The sequence below is a fragment of the Nansenia antarctica genome, assembly GCF_963989245.1.
Source record: "Nansenia antarctica genome assembly, chromosome: 13".
Taxonomy (NCBI): Eukaryota; Metazoa; Chordata; class Actinopteri; order Argentiniformes; family Microstomatidae; genus Nansenia; species Nansenia antarctica.
In genome coordinates, this window is record NC_137683.1 from 21530080 (window position 1) to 21551939 (window position 21860).

General features: G+C 45.9%; 1 protein-coding gene across 1 annotated transcript in view; it reads right to left on the reverse strand.

Moving 5' to 3' along the window:
• Positions 1–17822, reverse strand: part of LOC308169217 (RNA-binding protein FXR1-like) — a gene marked incomplete at its 5' end in the record, with an annotated part of 30784 nt that extends 12962 nt beyond the window's left edge. The window contains 11 exons of the mRNA XM_080543890.1: positions 5478–5564; positions 7113–7270; positions 7991–8069; positions 8222–8392; positions 8634–8750; positions 9000–9093; positions 9521–9669; positions 10984–11055; positions 12097–12190; positions 14734–14786; positions 17772–17822. Of these exons, the coding sequence (XP_080400016.1) occupies positions 5478–5564; positions 7113–7270; positions 7991–8069; positions 8222–8392; positions 8634–8750; positions 9000–9093; positions 9521–9669; positions 10984–11055; positions 12097–12190; positions 14734–14786; positions 17772–17822 (1125 nt within the window). The remainder of the gene's footprint in view (positions 1–5477; positions 5565–7112; positions 7271–7990; positions 8070–8221; positions 8393–8633; positions 8751–8999; positions 9094–9520; positions 9670–10983; positions 11056–12096; positions 12191–14733; positions 14787–17771) is intronic.
• Between the last annotated feature and the right edge of the window lie 4038 nt (positions 17823–21860).

The window sequence follows — 21860 nt, forward strand, 5'->3', positions numbered from 1 at the left end:
CCCCATCATAGCTCTGCCCGCGAAGGCAGGATGAGGGCAGGTTCAATCGAAGGAGGACATCCAACTCTTTCCCTGTTGTTGAGGAGACTTGATAGAGGCCCAAAAACTCCTCATGAGGTAGCAAATCACTATCTACATAGCGTAGGCATATGGCCTCTTGTTCATTCCCAGACAAATCTTGTACTCCATCAATAATGATGGAGTACATGAGTGTGGACACCTCATGTATTTCCTTTGATATATTTCTCAGAACGGAGTTGCCCATAATAGTTAGCATCTCATTCTGCATTTCTGGACTTGTGTAATGGTGACAAACCTTACTGAGCCAACGCTTTAGAACCTCATCATCCGCTGCTCTAAGCTTCAGTAGCTGAACAAAGTTTCCCCCATCACTCTCATGTCCACGTAATGCTAGACCCTGACGGGCAAGTAAACAAACTGATTGCATTATTTTCAGCAAACAAGATCTGGCCTCTCTTTGCTGCTGCATCTTAACTGATGATAACTGTGTTTCTATTGTCCTGTGAAGGTGTGTGTGAGTTGTAACAGCAACTTTGTGTGCATGACTATTTTCATGGGCTCGAAATTTTTCAATGGCCTTTTTCCAGTTTTTAAAACCAGAAACCACAAAGGCTAGATCCACATTTTTCGCAAGAGGGCTTGCCTGCCTTTTGAATGCTTCTTTACAATAGAAACAAAACACGCCCCCAGCATTTGGCACATAATGAACCCAAGGAAAGTCCCTAAACCATTTTTCCTGAAAGGTAAGAGTCTTGTTCAGCAGACGTTGGGGTGGAATGACTCTCGGGTCAGGTTGATTTGCCTTGTGGTACACATCCTCTCCCTCGTCTCTCTCAGGCTGGCTCCTCTCACCCTCCTCTCTCTCAGGCTGGCTCCTCTCACCCTCGTCTCTCTCAGACTGGCTTCTCTCACCCTCCTCTTTCAACATCCCTCTCTCTTGCATCTCCATCAGAATGGGTCTCTCTCTCTTCATTCTCAATGTTTCCCTCCCTCTCTTCTGTATCTAATGTCTCCTGTTCCTAGAAATTAAAATAAGAATGAAATTGTCCATTCATTTAATTTGATTATCAATTTTCATAATTCACAGTAAACTTTGATGCTTTCAGGCATGCTAAATTATGCCTTTGCAAAAGTTGGTATAGCCTGAGGGACTGGGCATTAGAAGATTGTGAAAATATTATTATTATTAATAATAATAATAATATTTAATAATAATAATAAGCAATGCTAAATTTTCCTTAACTGCCTGTCACCTTTAAGCACTTACCTCAGCAACAGAGCTGTCTCCACTGCCCCTGCCTGCTGCCCCTGCCTCTGACTCACTCTCACTGTCTCAACCACCTATATCAGGAGAAATGGGGATGCATTGAGCACTTGTTCATATTGTTTTTCTCTAATAGAACATTTGACATAGAAATACAATCATCAATACAAAAAATACAATCACAAGCATTTTAGAAATAGAAAAATAAATGGAGCAGGTGTTTTCTTCTTATTTTTTAACCCTAGCTCAAGCAATCAGATGCAAAATTGATTCTTTGGGTGGGTGCAATGGCCAAATTAAATAGTGCAAATGCTCAGGGCAATGAACACGGGCAGTAGATGCAATAATGACAGGACAGGTAAGCACTGTGAGGTGTTTGTCGCCATTCTGTGCTTTTGATGATATTTCGCCTGTGTCTGTTCTGCATTTAAACATGTCTAACTGCACTAGTAATGCCTAACAAAACTGCTAGTGCCATATAGCTGATCTAGCTCGTATTTGGTTGCTAGTAGGCTATGCTAATTCTATTGCTAATACAGAGAATGTCTCATAAGGTGCTAACATTCTTATCAGAAAAGCTGGCTGTGTTTGACCTTGGGAGAACGCAATGTTGCTGTTTGGCCACTCACGGGAAAACTTGGATGACTTTGACTTACTTTTCTCTTCTTAGAAAAAAAAATCCTTATATCCATCTTGGTGGATGATCTAAATATCGTCTTGCCTCAGTCTGAATGTTTTGAATCTGCGTGCGTGTCTGATGCTGCCGTGTTAAAAACAGAAGTAAAACGCGGAGTGGATTTCTGGATATGGGCAATCCCCTACTCATAAAGTGGAACAGATTTGATTGTGAAGCAATGAAAATAACGCTGACCAGTCATGCAACATATTTTTGATGGCAAATGTGGGGGGGTCCAAACGACCTTGTTTCAAAGGTGGGGGGGACACGTCCCCCCCCAAATATATGGTGGTGACGCCCATGCTTTGGATAGTATCCTATATTCAAATTGAGAAATCTATCATTAGTGTCATTCTGAAGTTCGTATTGCGATGTGCTGGTCTTAAAACTTCAAACCTAAAATATACGATCGCATCGATCTACATGAAAATAAGCGGCATTGAGAAGAAGCGAATATGCGCATGTTCACGTGAATGGCACTAGTGACAGGAGACCCACAACACTATGGCTGCGTTTGTAAACTCGCTCTGGAATCTGATCAGCACTCATGGAATGCCTTTTGTCCAATCAAATTACTTGGTCTCTTTATGACGTTGAACGCAGTGTGCGCTCTGAGCGAATTGACGAACTATGACGATAACGAACTACGAGAGACTGAAACAGCGAGAATGAGGCGCGGCATCGCTTTGCTTGCTTTTTTTTTTTTTACTATTCAGATCGGAAGGAGAAATTAATGTTTGCAGATATTAATACATATTGATTAGTTTTTTTGTTTTGACTTGTCCATCGGACAACTGCAGGAGGAAGTCCACTCGTCCAAACATAAAATGTACTTGTCCCGGACAAGCGGACAAGCCTTAATGTCGAGCCCTGCACACCATTTATTTTTTCTGAGTGGGGCAGTCCCACTCATATTCTTCATTTGATTGGACATATCTAGTGAAGACAGACAGGAAAGTAAGGAGAAGAAGGGAGAGAGGGCATGTCAGCAGGGCATGGGCCGATTCGAACCCATGCCGACATGGGCATATGTGTGCACTGTAGACCGCGGTGCTAGACCACTGGACCACCCCAGGCCACTTCCCCACACCATTACACAACCTGAATGAATGAGAAGGTGTACAGGTGTTCCTAATTAAGTGCCCAGTACCTATGTTCTGTTACATAACGTAACACATGTTACGACCGAGCGAGAGAGCGTGATTGATTATTGAATATCAATTAATTCTACATTGCTAATGCGTTGGTCTTCATATCGGGATCCGATGTAATTAGGGATGCACGATATTATCGGCACTGATATTTATCGGCCCGATAATGGGAAATTAATGTTTATCGGTATTTATCGGTTTTATAACATTTTAGCCGATATTTAGCCGATAATATGAAGCCGTAAATATTTCTGCTTCCGGTTTCCGTGCTCATGCTGCTGCGCCTGCGTACAGGCACGCAGTGTATAGACGACAGCGAAACATGAGAGCTTCCCCGGTGTGTCTGACATTCTGCAGAGTTTCTGAGGCAGATAGTGCGTTTGCAATTTGCAACACATGTTCGACAAAAGTTCGGAGAGGAGGGTCTACGAGTTACAACACAACGAATCTCATAAGTCACCTTAAGATTCACCATTGCAAGCACGCTGTATGGAAGGAATATCAAGCACTAGTAGCCTAGTAGCCTAGCCGCGAAAAAAAAAGCTGCTGTGCCTATTGAACACGCATTTGTAGTGAGTAATGAGTATCACAACCTACCTCATCCTCATGCACTAAAAGTAGCATAGCCCAGCCCTTTTCAGTTGCTTTATTAAGCATACTAGTGTAGCCTACTATGTGCCTTGTGTCATTCTGTTTATCTGCAGACTAAGCAGCCATTTGGCACTAGTTTCTGTAAAAGTTCTATACAACTTTTGGTTCTTTAAAAGTCTTTATTTTTGCATTGACTGATGCACTTTATTTATTTATTTTTTGATATTTTATTTATGCATTTTCAATTTACAGGGATAGACAAGATGCACTTTATTTTTGACACTTTTTTGATCTAATTACTCTTAGGTGAGCCTTTTTTGTTTTCATAAAAGGAGGCCAGATCTTGGCTAAAAAAAGCATTGTGCACTGTCTATAACAGATTCTGTTTGTTAGAGGAAATAATAAATGAACATTTGAAGAGTCAGAAGTGTTCTCTTTGTTGTGTTAACAATAGTGATGTAAGTTAGATTTGGTGAGATCACTATGGAATATTAAATCATCAATCTTTGCTCACTACATAGCCTCACTACAGGTGTGCATGAACTACAGGTTATCAACTGTGAAATTATATCTGTTCTCATATCGGTTATCATATCGGTTATCGGCCACGAGAAGCGGGTAAACATCGGTATCGGTAGGAAAAAAATGCATATCGTGCATCCCTAGATGTAATGATTAGACTTTTCTTTCGAAAAATTTGAATACATTTCCGCGTTGTTGTAACCGAATCCATTGCGTTGCAGTATTTTGGCTTGACTAGCGAGTTTGTGTTGTGATTCTCAACAACGTTGAAATGTAGTTCCGTGTTTCAATATAAAAGTCTGAACATTTTGATTGGTTGCCGGCATGCGGACCAAATTATCAGACTGTCACATTTGGGCAGAGCCTGAGCTCATCAGCATCGTCTAGGCAACAGATCAGACACAGGACCTCGCCGTGTGGCGTAGTCTGCAGTTTGACGTGATCTTGTGAAGTGACAAGCTCAAAAATAGTTTTTAAAAAAGTGTCTTGATTTGCTTCTTTTCTGCTCTTGTGGTATATGGGGGGCAGGGAGTGGGGGGTGTTGGGTAGGGAGTAGAGGGTGGGATCAGTGGTGGCGTCGCGGGGCTGGACTAAAGTGCAATGACAGCAGTTCCTAAGGTGGGGGGGTGGGTGTCACTCCAGAATGCGACAGCTGCCCCCACATAGAACAGCTGAGCCCTAAGGGAGGTGGGTTGAGATGGGTGTGAAGGAGGGAGGGGGGGTGGGCTGGCTGTGGCTGTTATTTTGGGTTGAGGGTCCAGATATCCTGTAATCTACACTCCAGCCCCTTACCCCTACCTCAACCCAATCCCTTATACCCTTGAGTGAGGAGGCTATTTATAAAAGCACACGGGGTAAGGGCAAAATTAGCCGCTCTCAGCAGCTTCTCACAGTGGGTGGTGTGAGGGACAAGTGACCAATTTGGAATGATCTGGCACCCCCCCCCCCCCCCCAAACCCACCCTACAACGAATACTGCGTCTGCCCCTCTCAAATGGCCTACAAGTCCTCCATTGACTTGGGCCAGTCATTCACTGCCACGTTACATTGAGAAAAGCCTCCCCTTCGGGCCCCGGCGGGGCTGAGAGAGGACAGTGATGAATCCAGCCAGGCCGCGGTGACGCTGCTGGAACTGTGAGGCCCTGAGGTACGACTGATACGGAGCAGAGTCGAAGGCAGACTACTGCCCTCTACTGGTGATACTGTGGTGGTGGTGGTGCTTGTGGTGGTTATGGTTGTTGTTGCAGCCTCACCTCTAGGTAGGCCACATGGTACTCCAGAAGAGCCTGGGCGTTGCTGATGTTCTCTTTAGTTCCCACGAAGACGAAGGGGACCATGCCCTGAAGAAGAGAAGAGGAGGAGGAGGAAGGTGAGTGAGAGTACTGGTGGACTAGCTTGAGTGGAGGGCACATGCATGTGTGTGTACGCGTCTTCATTCATTCATACATTAAGTCAGAGCATTTTTTGCAACAGACAAAGTGTCTACATTAGGGCTGTTACGATTATTCGACGTCGTCGACGTCATCGACTACGTCAATACGTCGGTTTGCGTAATATGCGTCGGTTAGTCGTAAATAAACAAAATGGCGTTTTTTTTTTTTTTTTAAAACCTTTATTTTACCAGGCGAGACAATTAAGTGTATGAGTGAAAAATGGATAGCTACTAGCTAATGTTACACAAGCAATGTACCTCACCACAGTTCGTATGTCTTGTCTTCTGGTGTTAGTAACGTTAGCTATGTAGCTGGCTAGCTACGGTAGCCTATTGTCATTGTGGTGCGAGCACCTACTGTACGTTATCTAGCTCGTAGCTCGCATGCTATGTTAGCATCAATTTAGCTAATCATAACATAGCAGCGAGAGTAACGTTAGCTAGCTATGTGTTGTGGTGATGGACAGACTTCTAAATGGCCATGTTGGCATTCAAGTTGGCTAAACATAGCAGTGAGGTGGAGACAAATACGTAGTTTTTTTTTTTTTTACACCACAAAAATTAGCGTCAGACTTACCGATAAATTAGTCGTTAGACTAATCGATAAAATAATCGCTAGATTAATCGTTAGAAAAATAGTCGTTTGGAACAGCACTAGTCTACATCTTCTACACGGATACTTGATTTTTTTTTGGTGTGAATCACTGGGTAAACAAAATCTGATTTTAGGCGAAAACAACCACAGAAAAGCACACAGAACACAACCATACAACATTAACCAGCAGCTGAACGGATGGACACCCCAACCAACCAACCAACCACCCCCCCAGCCCCCACCCTGCCACACCCAACATAGGTAACAACGTGCATGAAACTTATAACGTCAGACAGACTGTCAGATTGTCAGAAACAATGGTGGCACACAACACACACAGCACAGTGAAATGGGACACAGTGGAAAAATCGTATACACACACACGATGACCCAAAACATTATGACCACCTGCCTAATACGCTGTTGGTGTTATGCCTAATATGGTCACGCATCGATGAGCCTTGGGCACCCAACACCCTGTCGCTGGTTTATGGTTTGTCCCTCCTCAGACCACTGTTGGTAGGTACTCACCACTGCTGACTGGGAGCAACCCACAAGTCTTCCCGTTTCAGAGATGCTCTGTCCCGGTCGTCTGGCCATAACAATTTTGCCCATGTCAAAGTCGCTCAGGTCTTTCATTCCTGCCCATTTCTCCTGCATCCAACACCTCAACTTCAACGGCTGACTGTTCACTTGCTCCCTAATATATCGCTACCTCTTGACAGGTGCCATTATCTCAAGATAACCAACTGTTATTCACCTCACCTGGCAGTGGTCATACTGTTTTGGCTCATCGGTGGATATATACACCCTGGTACGATTGTTTTTTTGGGGGGGAGAGCGGCGGGGCGCTCCATTCACCTCTTTGTTGGGGGCAGTGTCTTCTCTGCCAGCCCCCTGCCTGCCTACCTCCTCCCGGGGAAGCTTTTTGTCGTTGTCCCCCTCGATCCGCACCCGCACCACGCCAGACTTGTCCACTATCTCCTGGATGACTTTGCCGTTCTTGCCAATCACTTTGCCTGTGAGAAGAGAAGGAGAAGGAGGAGGAGGAGGAGGAGGAGAAGAAGAAGGAGCACCCAGAGGAAGAAAAAAATAAAAAACGACAACATTATCAGGTGGAAGAATCAGGGGGTTGTACAAATCACACCGAGACGGCCATTGTATTGAGAAAGCACAATATTGCCCTGCAGAAGCTAACCGCAGTAACTACACAAACAGTGAAACTGAGTAAAATGGCTTTAAAGTTCTTTAAACTGACTGACTATCCAGCCAAATGCAACACTGCATCTTTATATCCCTTTTCTCTAAAATGGAGCAAGATTGAACTCTTGAAACTTTGTCACAAGATAAAACAGATGTTCAGAAGTTCAATTTCACTCATAATTTTTTTTGTAGTTACTGCGGTTAGCCTCTGCAGGGCAGAATACACCTACGTCTTTATAGGGTTCGGTTTTTAAAGGCTTCTGACTGACTTTTACATTTCAACCATTTAGCAGATGCTTTTATCCAAAGTGACTTACAATTACAGATTACAGGGACAGTCTCCCAGAAGTAATTTAGGGCTAAGCGCCTTACTCAAGGGCACACTAGTGGTGGTGTTCCCCAGGTGGGATTTGAACTCATGACCTTCTGATCACCAGGGCAACTCACTATCCACCAGGCCACCGCTACCCCCACTTGTAAGGGACCTGACGTGTAAGAGTTTCCCCTCAGTGGTGAGGCACGGGACGTCCACTCACCCACAAGGTTTCTGGGGACATGGAAGTAGTCTTCTTTGAACTCCAGGTAGACCCTGGCCTGCTTCACCGCCTCTGGGGTCTGGAGGGAAAACAATACGTCATTCCTACTTCACATGAGAAACTCATACAGTGGCAACCAGACACGCGCGCGCACAGACAGACAGACACCCCCCCCCCCCCGCCACACACACACCCTCACCCCCTTCCCTCCCCACCCCACCCCCCACACACCTCTCCGTAGATCCTGAAGGTGCAGCTCTCTTCCTCCAGTTCGATGGCGGTGACTCCGGGGACCTTCCTGGCCTGCTGGATGTTGGCGCCGTGGGAGCCGATGGCCAGGCCCATCAGGTCCTCCCTCACACGCACCTCCTCCTGGTAGGCCGACGCCAGCTGCTTACTCGTCTGGGGGGGGGAGGGGTAGGTGACCACCTGTGTGCGTGTGTGTGTGTGTGTCTACAGCTGTTTGACTGGAAGGCCTGCAGGTTACGTTATTGTGTTGAGTGATTGATTTTAGGAGCTATGTGAAGCGTGTGTGTGTGTGTGTGCGAGTGACATGTGAGTGTCTGTGTGTGTGTGTGTGTGATATGTGAAGAGTGTGTGTGATATGTGAAGTGTGTGTGTGCATGTGGTGCCATGCGCATACCTCCAGGTGCTTGGTAGCTTCCTCGTTGCGAGACATGAGCATAAGCTTGGTACGGATGCTGCGGAAATGCATGTCGCTCAGAAGAGTAGCACGCTTGACTGTGGTTTCGTTCGTAGACTGGTGAGGAAAACAAGAAGGGGAAAAGATGGAATGAGAGAGATTGACAGAGAGAGAGAGAGAGAGACAAACAGACAGACAGAGAGAAAGAGACAAACAGACAACAAGACAGAGAGAGAGACAGACAGAGATTGAGAGAGAGAGAGACAGACAGAGAGACAGAGAGACAGAGAGAGCGAGACACCACAGAGATGATCTGTCTGCCCAGCGGAGCTAGGGTCTAGGAGGCCGGCGGCGGTGGACACTGACCAGGACGATGATCTCGTGTGTGGCGGCGCTGTAGAAGATGCAGTTGGCGCCGATGGCTTTCCTGAAGTCTTTGTGGATGTTGTCGTTTGCACAGCTGCCGGAGGCGGGAGACGGAGGTCACAGAGGTCAGTCTGGTTATGGAAGGAGCTCTACGGCCCATCACCATAACAATAACAATAACAATAACAATCACAATCTGTGGCTGCGGAGAGGGAGGCCCGGGCCAGACACCACAATGAGAAGCCCATGCACGCTGGTGTGGTGACGCAGTGTGACCCAGGTCATACACTCTGTGTGTGTATGTATATGTGTGGGGTGTGTGTGTGTGGGGTGTGTATGTGCCTATATGTACGTGTATGTATGTGTGTGGGGGGTGTGTGCGTTTCTGTGGGGTGGGTGGGTGTATGTATGTGTGTGGGGTGTGTGTATGTATCTATATGTACGTGTGTGTGGAGGGGGTGTATGTATGTATGTATGTACCTAGATGTACATGTGTATGTATGTGTGGGTCAGAAACTCACATTTCCCTCAGGTCCTCTGGGATGGCGATAGGGACCTTGTGGAAGGAGGTCTTGGTAGAAGGGCTGTTGGGGTTCACAGGCCGGATCCGCTCCGACGTGACGATCTCGTTGTATGTGGCGTCGCACGCGGCGTACTCGATCACGTAGAACTGACGGGTGGAACACAGACACACGGGTTCTCAGACATAGAAATGGCAACAAAAAAAGAAGAAGACTAACCTGGATTTTAAATTATGTTGAATAATAGGGGGGGGGGTCGTCAAATCAGTTACCACGGGAGTTAACATTACTACGGTGTGGTAACCCGAAATCACCAAAATGCTAAATCACCAAAACTACTTAGATCACCGTCGTGTTGAAGAGTCATACAGTGTCTTTTTAAAAATATTTTTGGGCAGTCCCACTCATATTTTTTCCATTTTATTGGACAGATAGTGAAGACAGACAGGAAAGTAGGAGAAGAACATGTCAGCAGGGCATGGGCTGTATTTGAACTCATGCCGACATGGGCATATGTGTGCACTGTAGACCGTGGTGCTAGACCACTGGACCACCCCAGGCCACTATACGGTTTCTTTGACAAAGTAAAATCATAAAGAAATGACACCTCGCTTTAAACATTCATTTAACTGCGGCTTCATTCATATGATAAATGAACCAATACTCTTTTGCCCACTCGCAGAGAGAGAGAGCATGCGGGAGAGGGGAGAGAGAGAAGGGGGTGGGAGATAGAGAGAGACATAGGAAAAGAGGGGGGGGGAGAGACAGGGGAGAGCAAGAGAGAGATGGGGGGAGAGAGAGAGAGAGCGAGAGGTAAGAGATGGAACACCACACTCCATGCTCAAAGGCCAGAATTAAAACCATCACTCTACCCCAGGACATTCCTACAGGCCATTATCACAGCCCCTCACACAGCCGGGCGAGCACACAGGGCGAGTTCCTGGGGCCCGACACCTCCTGTCCCCGTGACCCGGTCTCAACTCTGGACAGACTGTGTCACACAGGCACCACAGTGCCATGTTACACTGGGAGTGATCCTAGGGGCCCTGCCTAAACACCACATATGCTGTGTTGTTAACCCAACTAATTAACCCACATTACAGTAGGTCTGGCACGGGGACATCCAATTTTACATCCCATCCCATCTTAGAGAGAGAGGGGGGGGGGGGGGGGGGGTGCGTGTGTGTGTGTGTCAAACACCGATGCAGCACAGCATGCACGTGACAGAAATGACAGCATGGTGGATTTCAAAACAAGAGAAACAGATAAGACACCTAAAACACCAAAATCTGTAAAAGCCACTACCTCCTCAAATTAGACATCCGACACCCCCCCCCCCCCCCCCCCCCCATGTCATTGACCCCCTCCCCACACACACCCACACTCTTGTGACCCCCCCCAGCACCGACCCCATGCCGGCCCCAGTGTGCTCCCGACCCCAAACTCACCAGTCCCTGACTCACCTCTCCCTTCATCATTCGGACCCGAGCCAGCCACCAACCGCATGGCTCCTGCTCGTTGGCTCTGGAGTACACCTGCAAAGACACACAACGCTTTAGGGCCGCGAGGGAGAGACATGTATATCGTATACGAGAGAGAGGCTGGAGAATGATAGATGGGAGAGAGAGAGAGAGAGAGAGAGAGCAGAACTGTTTAGGCCAGCAAGGGAGGGCCGTATATATGAGAGAGAGAGACAGGGGAGAGAGTTACAACTAAGGGACAGAGATTAAGTCAGGGGTATTGAGAGGGAAAGAGGCATGGAAAATGGCAAGGGACCCGAACATAAACACAATTCTATAAATGTCAATTTCAGGTACGAAAAAATAAAATTAAAATAATTCTGATACATAAAGTAAGGGGCAATGATCCAGGGATGGGGTGCCAGTGAAGCCAGAGAGGTTGTCTGGACGGGGGAGACACTAGTGTCACAAATGGAATCCTGACTAATCATGTGTCTAAATTGGACCGCAGTTAATCTCCCCCCCATCTCAGTGAATGGGACACTGGGTAATCTCTGGCTGGGCACCAGCTCATGGGTAATCTCCAGCTATGAATGGAATCGCGGGGAGCGGTGCATAGTGACTGGGATTATGAGCGGTCCTTTGTGGTCCTCTGTGGCTCAGTTGGTAGAGCATGGCGCTAACAAGGTTTAGGTTGTGGGTTCGATTCCCACTGGGATCGTATATATTGAAAAATGTATGCACTCACTGCAATGTAAGTCGTTTTGGGTAAAAGCGTCAGCTAAATGGCATCTATTGATATGATATGACAGACAGACATGTAGGGGACTGAATGTGGTCAGTGCCCTACAAGTCTGGGGTGGGGTCACAAGTCAAGCTCCTGGGGGAATGGTGTGTGTGTGTGTGCATGTTTTTGTTCCTGCACAGCGCTGATACAACTGATAATAACCAATAAACCAATCACGGTATTCAACACAAAACCTTTATTAGCACAGAATCAGGTGTGTCTCTTTTAACTCTGGGTGTGCGTGTGTGTAGCTGCACTACCTCCCCCTCCTCTCCCACTAACTCCTGTGTGTGTGTGTGTGTGTGTGTGTGTGTGTGTAGCTGCCCTACCTCCACCTCCTCTCCCTCGCCGATGTCCTTGTTGTAGTCTGCTGGCGGAGGCAGTCTCACATCGCTGAAGGGCAGCTGTCTCTCTGGCTGCCAGCTTTTGGGGGACAGGGAGGGAAACACACACACACACACACATCAATCAGCATCCGAATAATAGAGGAAATCTGTCACCTTTGACCTCATAGTGAAAACACTACAGGTCTACAATATCAGACTCCTCTGTGCTTTTTCTTGAGAGATGTTCAGTTATAACAGGTTTAATCGATGCCCAACCGACACTTCACATGAAACTTGAAACTGGATGAGTAGCTTTAATAAGGTTCTCAGGAACATCATGGCTTGTACAGCAGTCCAGCAGGATGTCCTTTTACCGTATTTTCCGCACTATAAGGCGCACTTAAAAGCCTTTAATTTTAAAAAAAAAACGACAGTGCGCCTTATAACCCGGAGCGCCTTATATATGGATCAATTGGTTAATTTGTTGATCCATACTGGTTGTACACGGCGCTCTGTCAAAATGTTTCAGTACGACTGGTAAACTACAAAGCCGCACCGCTTGCAGCATTACGGTAATCAGTAAACACCGGTATACTGTGCTTACTCACAGTCCCACACCACTTGTGTGTGTATAAAGACCCCAAGTAAAGAAGACTAAACAGAGTTTCCGAGGGAACAAAGTGAGATTCTTGGTGCTTTCAACTTGAAGTTTTAAAGTACCCACTCGATATAATAAACAACAGTTTAACGATCACTAAACACTTATCATTTGTGTATTGGATTCATTATTCTCGTTTGCCGGAGGCTACCGGTAAGGGAGGGTTGACTTGTAAACATAGTTTCGTTTTAGCTCGTGTTCAAAAGCAAGAACTGTGTGTTCATCTAGTTATGTGTAGTTATGTGTTTTTAGCATGTCGATGTTCTCCCAGTATGTTGTCATGTTATTAAAATACAGTTTAGACCTTCGTAGCGATGTGTTTTGTTAGCTGTTAGCCGCTAGCAGCGTTTGTTGTGGTTTGGTCAGAGTCACTTTTCTCCCATTCAGTGTTTGAGGTGAACCAACATTCAAATACGCCTGTGGTGTTCAATCTTTCTCTGATTTGAATGTATGACACATCATTTGAAAGCTTACAATCTGTAGTTTAAGCATGTGTAAAAACTGAAAAAGTACGTTGCACATTTCACCAGGAGCTGTCACATATTGGTTGTTGGTTATAATTGGATAGCCTATTGGTTGTTTTCTGGTGTTGTTTTGCTCTGTTTGTAGTCTACTTGATGTATTTTTATCAGCTGTTAAATCACCACAGCGGTTAATCCACTAATAGAGATAATAGCAGATTGAAAATGCTTGTAGCTAACTACTCTATATCTCGTGGTTGCAGCTATTGCGAATTGCTATTCACGCGAGTCAGCTGTGAATCACCGCAGGTCCTTGACGCTTGTTGCAAAAATGGATGACGAACGGCTGATACTTGAGGTGGAAAAATATATATTTTTGACAGTGGAGCAGGTAGAACGTTGACGGTGAGAACGCTCAGGTGGAGCTTGGACAACGAGAAGTTGACACAACACCGATGGAGAGGTGACGCAACGCAGTAGGTGGAGCTTGGGCGTAACGCAACCCCAGTCAAACGTTTGACTGCAGTATCTATTCTATGCGCCTTATAATCCGGTGCGCCCTGTATATGAAAACAGTTCTAAAATAGGCCATTCATTGAAGGTGCGCCTTATAATCCGGTGCGCCTTATAGTGCGGAAAATACGGTACATAAAACACTCAGAATTAGAACCGGTCTAAAAACAGCACCGCAAGTGAAGAGCATCTAAGTTCAACCAACTGTAGGTTCAGCAAATTCACAGCGAGATATTTAGGTAGTATGTTCTAAAATAAAGGGGGGGGCTCTAAATATCGTTTCATGTCGTAAGTCGTATATGTCAGTTAGGTATCATTGCATCCTATTTTGGGGGCGGATCCGTTGGGTGAAGAGATGGAGAACGTGGCCCTTCTGAGTCGTGGATCAAGGATCAGGCAGCCACTCAGAAGAAGCCTGGGGGTTTTCATTCATGTAGTATCTTACACAACCGGCTTGTCTCACACACACACACACACACACACACACACACACACATCCATGAGTACAGCGGGAGTGGGGACGTGGGGGTGGGAGGTGGACGTGGGAGGGTGCTGTGGGCGGGTCGGGAGTTAGAGTGACAGAACCATTCCAAGAATGGCAGGGGGGCAGGACCTGCCCTCCTGCTCGCATACCTCAGGGGACTATTTTTAGGGACACTCAGTCGGTCGACAGACAGAGCCAACTAGATAAAGAGGAATGGGGGGGAGGTGGCAGCACGTAGTAGGACAGGAGTTACGGGGGAGGGTGGAGAACTGTAAAGGGTTTTGCCGACAGCTGAGTTTGCCACAGGTGCTGAAACAGGGTTTTTTCAGCTGAAGAGGGCAGGACTAGGCCAAGAGACTGAAACAATCAGACAATATGAGGAGGAAGGGCAATGTGTGTGTGTGTGTGTGGGGGGGGGGGGGGGGGGGGGGGGGTCGCTCTCCGGCCGTCTTCAATGAATCACATAACAAATACAAGCAGATTACTTAAACACACACACTCCTGTATGTGAGGAGAGAACTTACTTGTTTTCGAATACTATTGTGAGTGAGTCTTCATGGACATCTTTGATGAATCCCTAAAAAAAATAAGGGAAAACCACAATAAATATTATTCAAATGAGCAGAGCAAGGAAGTGTCTGGGTTAAAATGTGTTTATAAGCATTGATAACACTACGACTGTTAATGAGAACTGAAATGTGACACTTTTGGGGACAGGATATCACTTAAGTGACACCCCTCTGGCTGTGTGGGGAAAAGACAGCCCCACTGTGATGGGAGACACAATTGGATATGAGGGAGAGGGGGAGACAGAGAAAGAGAAAGAGAGAGGGAGAGAAAAAGAAAGAGAAATGACAGGTTGGGGCATGAGCATAGATGTCATAAGTAAATGTGACAACAGGACAAAAAAATGCATCCTTGATAAAGACCAACAGCCATTACCCAGAGATCCCTCCTCCTCTAAATCTGTTACTCGTCCGTCAGTACCCTCCACAAATCTATCCCAGAGTGCTATAAACTTCCACCAACACCACCCGAGTGAGGGGGGGTGGGGGGACCCTACTCAGTGTGACACTGCCTTATATGGGACGGAGGGGTCGCTGGCCAAGCCTGAGAGAGAGAGAGAGGGAGACTGGAGCGAGGGGATGGGAGGGGAGGACATTTCACCTGCTGGAAAGGGTCTGCTCTTCCCAGGAAAGCCGGCTACAGTTTCAGAAGCGAAACATATATATGCATGTATGGAAGCCAACCAATACGGGTCACACCGTCGAGATTCCCTCATGCACAATCTCTCTCACACCAAATGTGACTTATATCCCAGCTCCCACTGCTGCGCTGTCAGAGACCCCAGATATGGTCAGAGTGCCAGAGGGGGGCCAGAACGCCACTCTAGTCGACGCAAACAGCCACTGTCCGTGTCACTCAAACTGCGAAGGGGGGGGGTGAATAACACTGTTCTGATAGCGGCCTTGATAGAAAAAGAAAAAAACGTGAGGGGTTTATATTCTGATACCGGGAGATTATTCAAGCGACCACGTGTCATGCGATGAACGGTGGTATGCCTTTCAGGGTGTAGGCCCACTACCAGAGGTCAGGGGTCAGGCCCACTACTGGTATGAGGGTAGCCTCATGACACAGGGGCATCGGGTGGTTATGGACAGTCACGTAATGATGTCACTCTTCGAGCCATATGCTGCTCTCCATGCCTGAAAGAGGGGACTCTACGATGGGGAAAGCCAGGTTTAAGCACCACTGCCATTACAGAGCGTCGATGTAAGCTGTGCCCCAGTAGGCTCACCTACTACTCTGAGCTAGAAGAAACAGGTACACAGAAACGTGACGGTCGCGCTGTCGTAGACCCATGTTAGCCTTGTGAACAAAAGGGAGTGACGAGAGGAGGGAGAGAGAGAGAGAGAGAAAGAGCAAGAGAAGTATGCTTGAATGGAAAGTGAAGATACAGGCCAGCCAGAGAGCCAAACTGTCAGCCTGTGTAAAACAGAATAACAGGTGAGGGAGCGCGAGGAGAGTAAATATAGTCTGAACCACCATGTGGGATGGGTGGGGAAGAGAGAGAGAGAGAGAGATAGGAGGGATAACTATAACTTTAGTCAACTCAAGAGTAGGGGAAGATATAGGGAAGGAAGGGGACTTGCTTCAGGAAATGGTAAAAGGAAGGGATAGAAGAGTACAGGGAGGGGCGGCTGGGCCTTGAGGAGAGTTGAGTGTCCAGATTAGGATCACCTGTTCTTCCCACACCTGCTTTGGACCCGTAGCTTTGTGCTGGGTGTCAATCAACAAAATAACCCCTCTTTAGACTTTCACACAATTGCTGAACATTGCTAGACTACACAAACACACAACTACACACAAACTGAATGAAGAAGTCAATTGACTGACCAAAAAAGATGTGACATCCTAATGAAAATAAATGGATGCGTTGAATTCCTGTGGTGGAACTCAAGTCTGTTATGGTTATGTGGTGATGTCTACTAAGTGTTTTGGAAACAAGACAACGGACACAGACGGTTTCAACGCCACGTGACTGGTGATCCAAGTAAAATACAGTGAGTTTGATTCACTGTACTGTCATATGAAAGCAGCCTCGTCCACTGAGACGGGACAACAACATACATAACACAAAAAAAGGTCACATTGTCATTTTATTAGCTACCTTGCGACCTACCGATCCTCACGTAAGCGCACATCATCTCGCATCACTTTATGTCCCATCACATCACGAGGACAGTGAAGTCGCAAAAAAACGATGCCCACAGTGGAGGATGAGCAGATAAACAAATCGATATAAACTGGTATTTCATAAACAACGCCCGCAAGACTTAGACAAGCCTTAGCATTTCAGATATGCCCTAGCTAGATAGATCACCCTCCCTGACGTGATCTAACTCCCTTTGCAAAAGACTGGGTTAACACAGAAACGTGAGTGGTGGTTAGCTAGCTAGCAAGCAACTCCAAGGAGTGTCTTCGAGATCGAGACGCTGCATACTACTACTCCTACTACTACTAGCTAGATCAATCCTGTCCAAACAGGGAGCTGGCCCCAGTCAACTAGTCAACAATGTCAATAAGCGACACTAAGACATTAAGAGACAATCAAAAGTAGGCCATGATCGTGACCGAACACAACGGCCAATAGCCCCAACAACACTGACCGGCTGAGCCAGAGAACCGCGATCAAGCTATCAAAAGCGACCTGATCATGACTAGTCTGGCCGGGGCCTCCTCGATGAAGAGTGTCCTCCCTCCACGGCCAAGCTAACGTTAACTACGAGACTAACAAAACATGTCGCCGGTCCATCCCCTCCAGGTCCCTATTTTAGTCGAGTTAGCGAGGTTGTTGTCATGATTAAACTTGCCTCGCTAATTTAAGGGCGACATTATAACCTGATCATTTGCAAGGAATTCAAGCAAGATAGAAAGGTTGCTTGCTGCACAACTGATGTCGGTATTGGTCAACAAATCAACAACAGCTGGCTTAGAGAAATCAAGCTTAGCAATCAGAGGTTAGAGAATTCAGAATCCATCACACTCCTCCTTCTCTTACCTTGTAGAAGGCCCCGTTCGAGCCGCGCACCTCCACCGCCAGCCCGTCCATGGTGGTCGAGGGTAGGGTCTGGTCCCCGCCACCACCACCACGGGTGTTACCGAGCCTCTCCGTAGCCGCTACGACCGCGACCCCCTGGGGGTCCGGGACCACCAGACCCAGCTTGGCGGTGGGCACCGGGGCGGGGGGGTCCCCGCCGCTCTCCGGCCGCTTGTGGATTTCCAGTGTTTCGGTCGGTGTGGAGGGGCAAAGGTGAAGAGAGGGGTTGTTGGGGGGGGGGGGGAGTTGGGGGTGTTGATGGTATCAACGGGGGGTAGCTTCCGATACCGTCAACTTAATAACGTTTACTAACTAGCTCGTTAAAACAGTCGACAAACTGTCGATTAGCTTGGTTAGCTTGGCGTGCTCAAATGGCACTAGCGAAGGTGATGCTAGAGGGGAGGGGAGAAGGCGGTACCACGACGGTCAAGTTGCAATGTGCTCCCGAAAGGCTAGCGAGCTAATGATGCTATGTCAAAGGGGAATGTTAGCTCAATGGCTAGCTAGCTATACCGCTAATCAAGCTAACCCACCACCCCAACACCTTGGGTTTGATTCCGCCAGTTGGCTAGTTGGATGCTCGAGAAAGAAAGTTAAGCGTATTAATTAACGCCGGTGAAAGTTTTTGTGGAAAGTCGTCGCCGGGGGGTCCCTTTTCTTTTGTTGCGAAGACGTGTAATTTTAGCTTTCGACGAAGCCTCCGAGTCCCGAGAAAAAAAAACGCGTTTGTGGTGCACTATTGCCCGGCAACTCCTTCACTCCAACCGCCCGTCCCCTCAAACGCACGCCGACAGAGTGAATCAAGTGAGGCACCGAATGACCTCGAAAACCCCACCCCTCGTTCGTGAAAGATCCGCCCCCGAATTGTGATACTGACTTGTCATTGGTCAATGTTCTCGCCAGTCAACCGTATCGTTCCTTGATTGGTTTAGTTAGTCAGAGGCTGGTCAGATCTTACCGTCCAATAAATGAGGCGAATGTTCCATCTAGACTCCTCTATTGGAAATATTCCCTGTCAATTACATTGCTTTTTTTTTGTGTGGACCATCTGTCCCCCATTCAGTGTGACATGAGTAAAGGCAATGTTGTTGAATGAAAAGTTATAGAATGAATAAAACAATGCCATGTATGTAGGCACCAGTGGTCCGCAGGTCGGCCATTTATATATTTATGCACTTCTCAACAAAGACATGAACCGAGCCCGCTTGACCTGGTATCATGCAGATAAAACAATGATCAGAACCCGACCCGAACCCGCAAACATCACACGGTCAGTAGCGCAAACAAGCGAAATACAACATATTTTATCATTTTTATTTCTAGAGGGATATATAATCTAACCTTTAAAGTAGGAAACAACATAGCATAACAAAACCCATAACCTACATTTTATTAGGGCATAGAAACTGACCGACTGATGGATGATCTGATCACACTACACTGTTTTATTTATTATTATAAACCGCAAAGCCCTGAGTTACAGATATTGTGAGACCGGAGTAACACAGAACAGAGCTAGCACATCTTGGCTGATCTGAGGGAACAGCTGTGGAGAACAGCAGCCATGAGGGGTCAGAGGTCATGAGTGACAAGCACATAACGGTTTTGGTCATCATTTGATCTTACAGACAGAGGCCAAAACAGAATATGTTATTGGTCCTTTCCTCTGTTGACATCATACTGCAATATGTTGCTGTATATATCTGTCCAGGGGGTTTTCCATCAATGTCGCTAAAGGAAAACCCAGGATTATTCTTGATAAATCGAGACAAAAGAGACATGTCAAAATAAACCTGAATTTTTTTGATAAGTCTGACCCCTGGCCCGAGCATAGATTACTTTTTCCTGCTATCTGGTGGATAGATGATTCGCTTACTTAGTCAAATATATTTGTTACAATTCGCTTTGGATAAAGGTGTCTGCTAAATGCCCAAAATGAAATGTAATGTAAATGTATATTGCTCTGTTTTTGAGTGATGTTTTGTTTTCTCATTGACCAGCTCATAAGGCAGACTGGTTCAGCATCGCCACTTCAGCCATCAGCTCTGTCAGCTCTACCTGCTCACAGATGTTTTGAGGTTCCAGCATTATGGTATTTGATGGTCATCTTTGTTTCTAAATCAGTATACCAAAGTGCAACAAATGGCATGGTATATAAGGGTCAATTGATTGTAGATAGAGCACTCCTCTATTTTATACACAAAATAATAGAGTAGCTCAACCGGTATGATGTAATTTCTTAAGTTTCTTACAGAAGATTTGGTCTCACACTTTCTTTTTTTTTCCTACTGCAATTAGGTGGCAGTTCCCAATCAGTCCACTGGGTGGCAGTATCTGCGAATTGTATCACAGCAGAATGTGTTGAGGAGAGGGTACCCATGGGTACAATACTGTCTGCATTCTTTCTTATTGTGCTATATTGTTGACTAAGGGTGAGGAGGTACGCAGAGGAACCGTGGAAAAACTTGTGTAACCCACATTTCACCACTTCTGCATGACAGCTGTGACCAGCTCAGCACAGCATGAAGAAAGTGGTCAGTAACCACCTGCACAGCCACATGGCCACACAGCATTCCTGCTAGGCTTCTCAGCTTACATAGCCACTGAACAAGACTGTCCTTTGAGATGTCATTGCACGTTTTATAGTAAGTCATCTTGTCAACAGGCTCCCAGCACCAATCATTTCACAAGTTGTTGTTTTAGGCCGCCGTCCAACTGATGTACAAATGTCTATTAAAAAGAGTGACAGGCAGATGAACAAAAGACAACTGAGCACATGAAATATATTGCCTATAGCTGACTATGAACATCCTGCTCCACAGGACCAATATAACTGTAATTATGAAACAAGAGTGTATGAATGAATGAATGAATGGTCTTTATTGTCATTAATACAGTACATGTACCATACAATAGTGTATGTGATGGCTTTATTATGCTTTGCCATCACACATTCCAGAGGGAACAGGTTAAGTAAGATGTCCAGTTCGTCTGGGATTATTTGCAAGTGTCAGCAAGTTCAGGCTACGGTAAGGAAATAGTGTGGTTTTCATTACAATACTTCCGTGTTCAATAACCACATTACATAATACACTGTCAGCCATCAACTAAATGATGCTGTATCATATAGTACAGTACATCTTTGTCTGTATCATACAGTACATCTTTGATCCACAAATGGGCATGGGATATATCATTCCATCTTGTAGAATTTATTCGGAAACAAGACATTCTGGACTCCTTGGTTCTATTTCATATTTTGGGGTATATTTCGATAATAATATACAACATTAATAAAGCACTTTTTTACATCAGATATTAAATGTATCTGGACAAATAGGCCAGCTAAACACATAGGCCTATACCAAGAAGCTGGTTGGAGCAGCCTCGGCCCCCGTTCCAGTCTCCACAACATGCCAAATCAAAACGAATAGGCTACCATGCATTTCTACATTTTCTTCAAAATGTACATTGCAGCACCACACCCTTCACCCGAAGCTACTATATTCACAACATTCACATACCATAGTATTAAGCAATTACTTTTTAGTGTCTGTTAAAACACGCTTTTCACAAAAATATATAAAAGTAAGACTTTAATTATCTTTTATGTTATTTCATCCATAATAACAAGATGCAAAACCAGTGTCAGTGGGTGAAATTGGCAAGAACACAGCAGGTTTCAGATTACAAAAACAGTATTCTACTAAAAACCAGTGACAGAAATAACAAAGTGCCAAATTGTCCTTATTGCCTAGTATTGTCCCCTAAAACACAATTAGGGGGGAAATGTCTGAGTATGAACATAGTAGGCCTACCACTGATTTTAAGCAAAGGCAAACATTTTGCAAAGGCAAAAGTTGCCGGCTTGCCGCTACCGTTACAACCCATCTATATTCAGATTAGCTACGGTATAGAGGTGTTTGTTGACATGTCACTAACCTGAAAGAATAGGCTAATATAGAAAATATAGCCGCAAGCTGTAATTAAGGGCGCAAGGGATAACCACACATTAGGTAGGCTACACATATCTGTTATGGCACTGTCTCA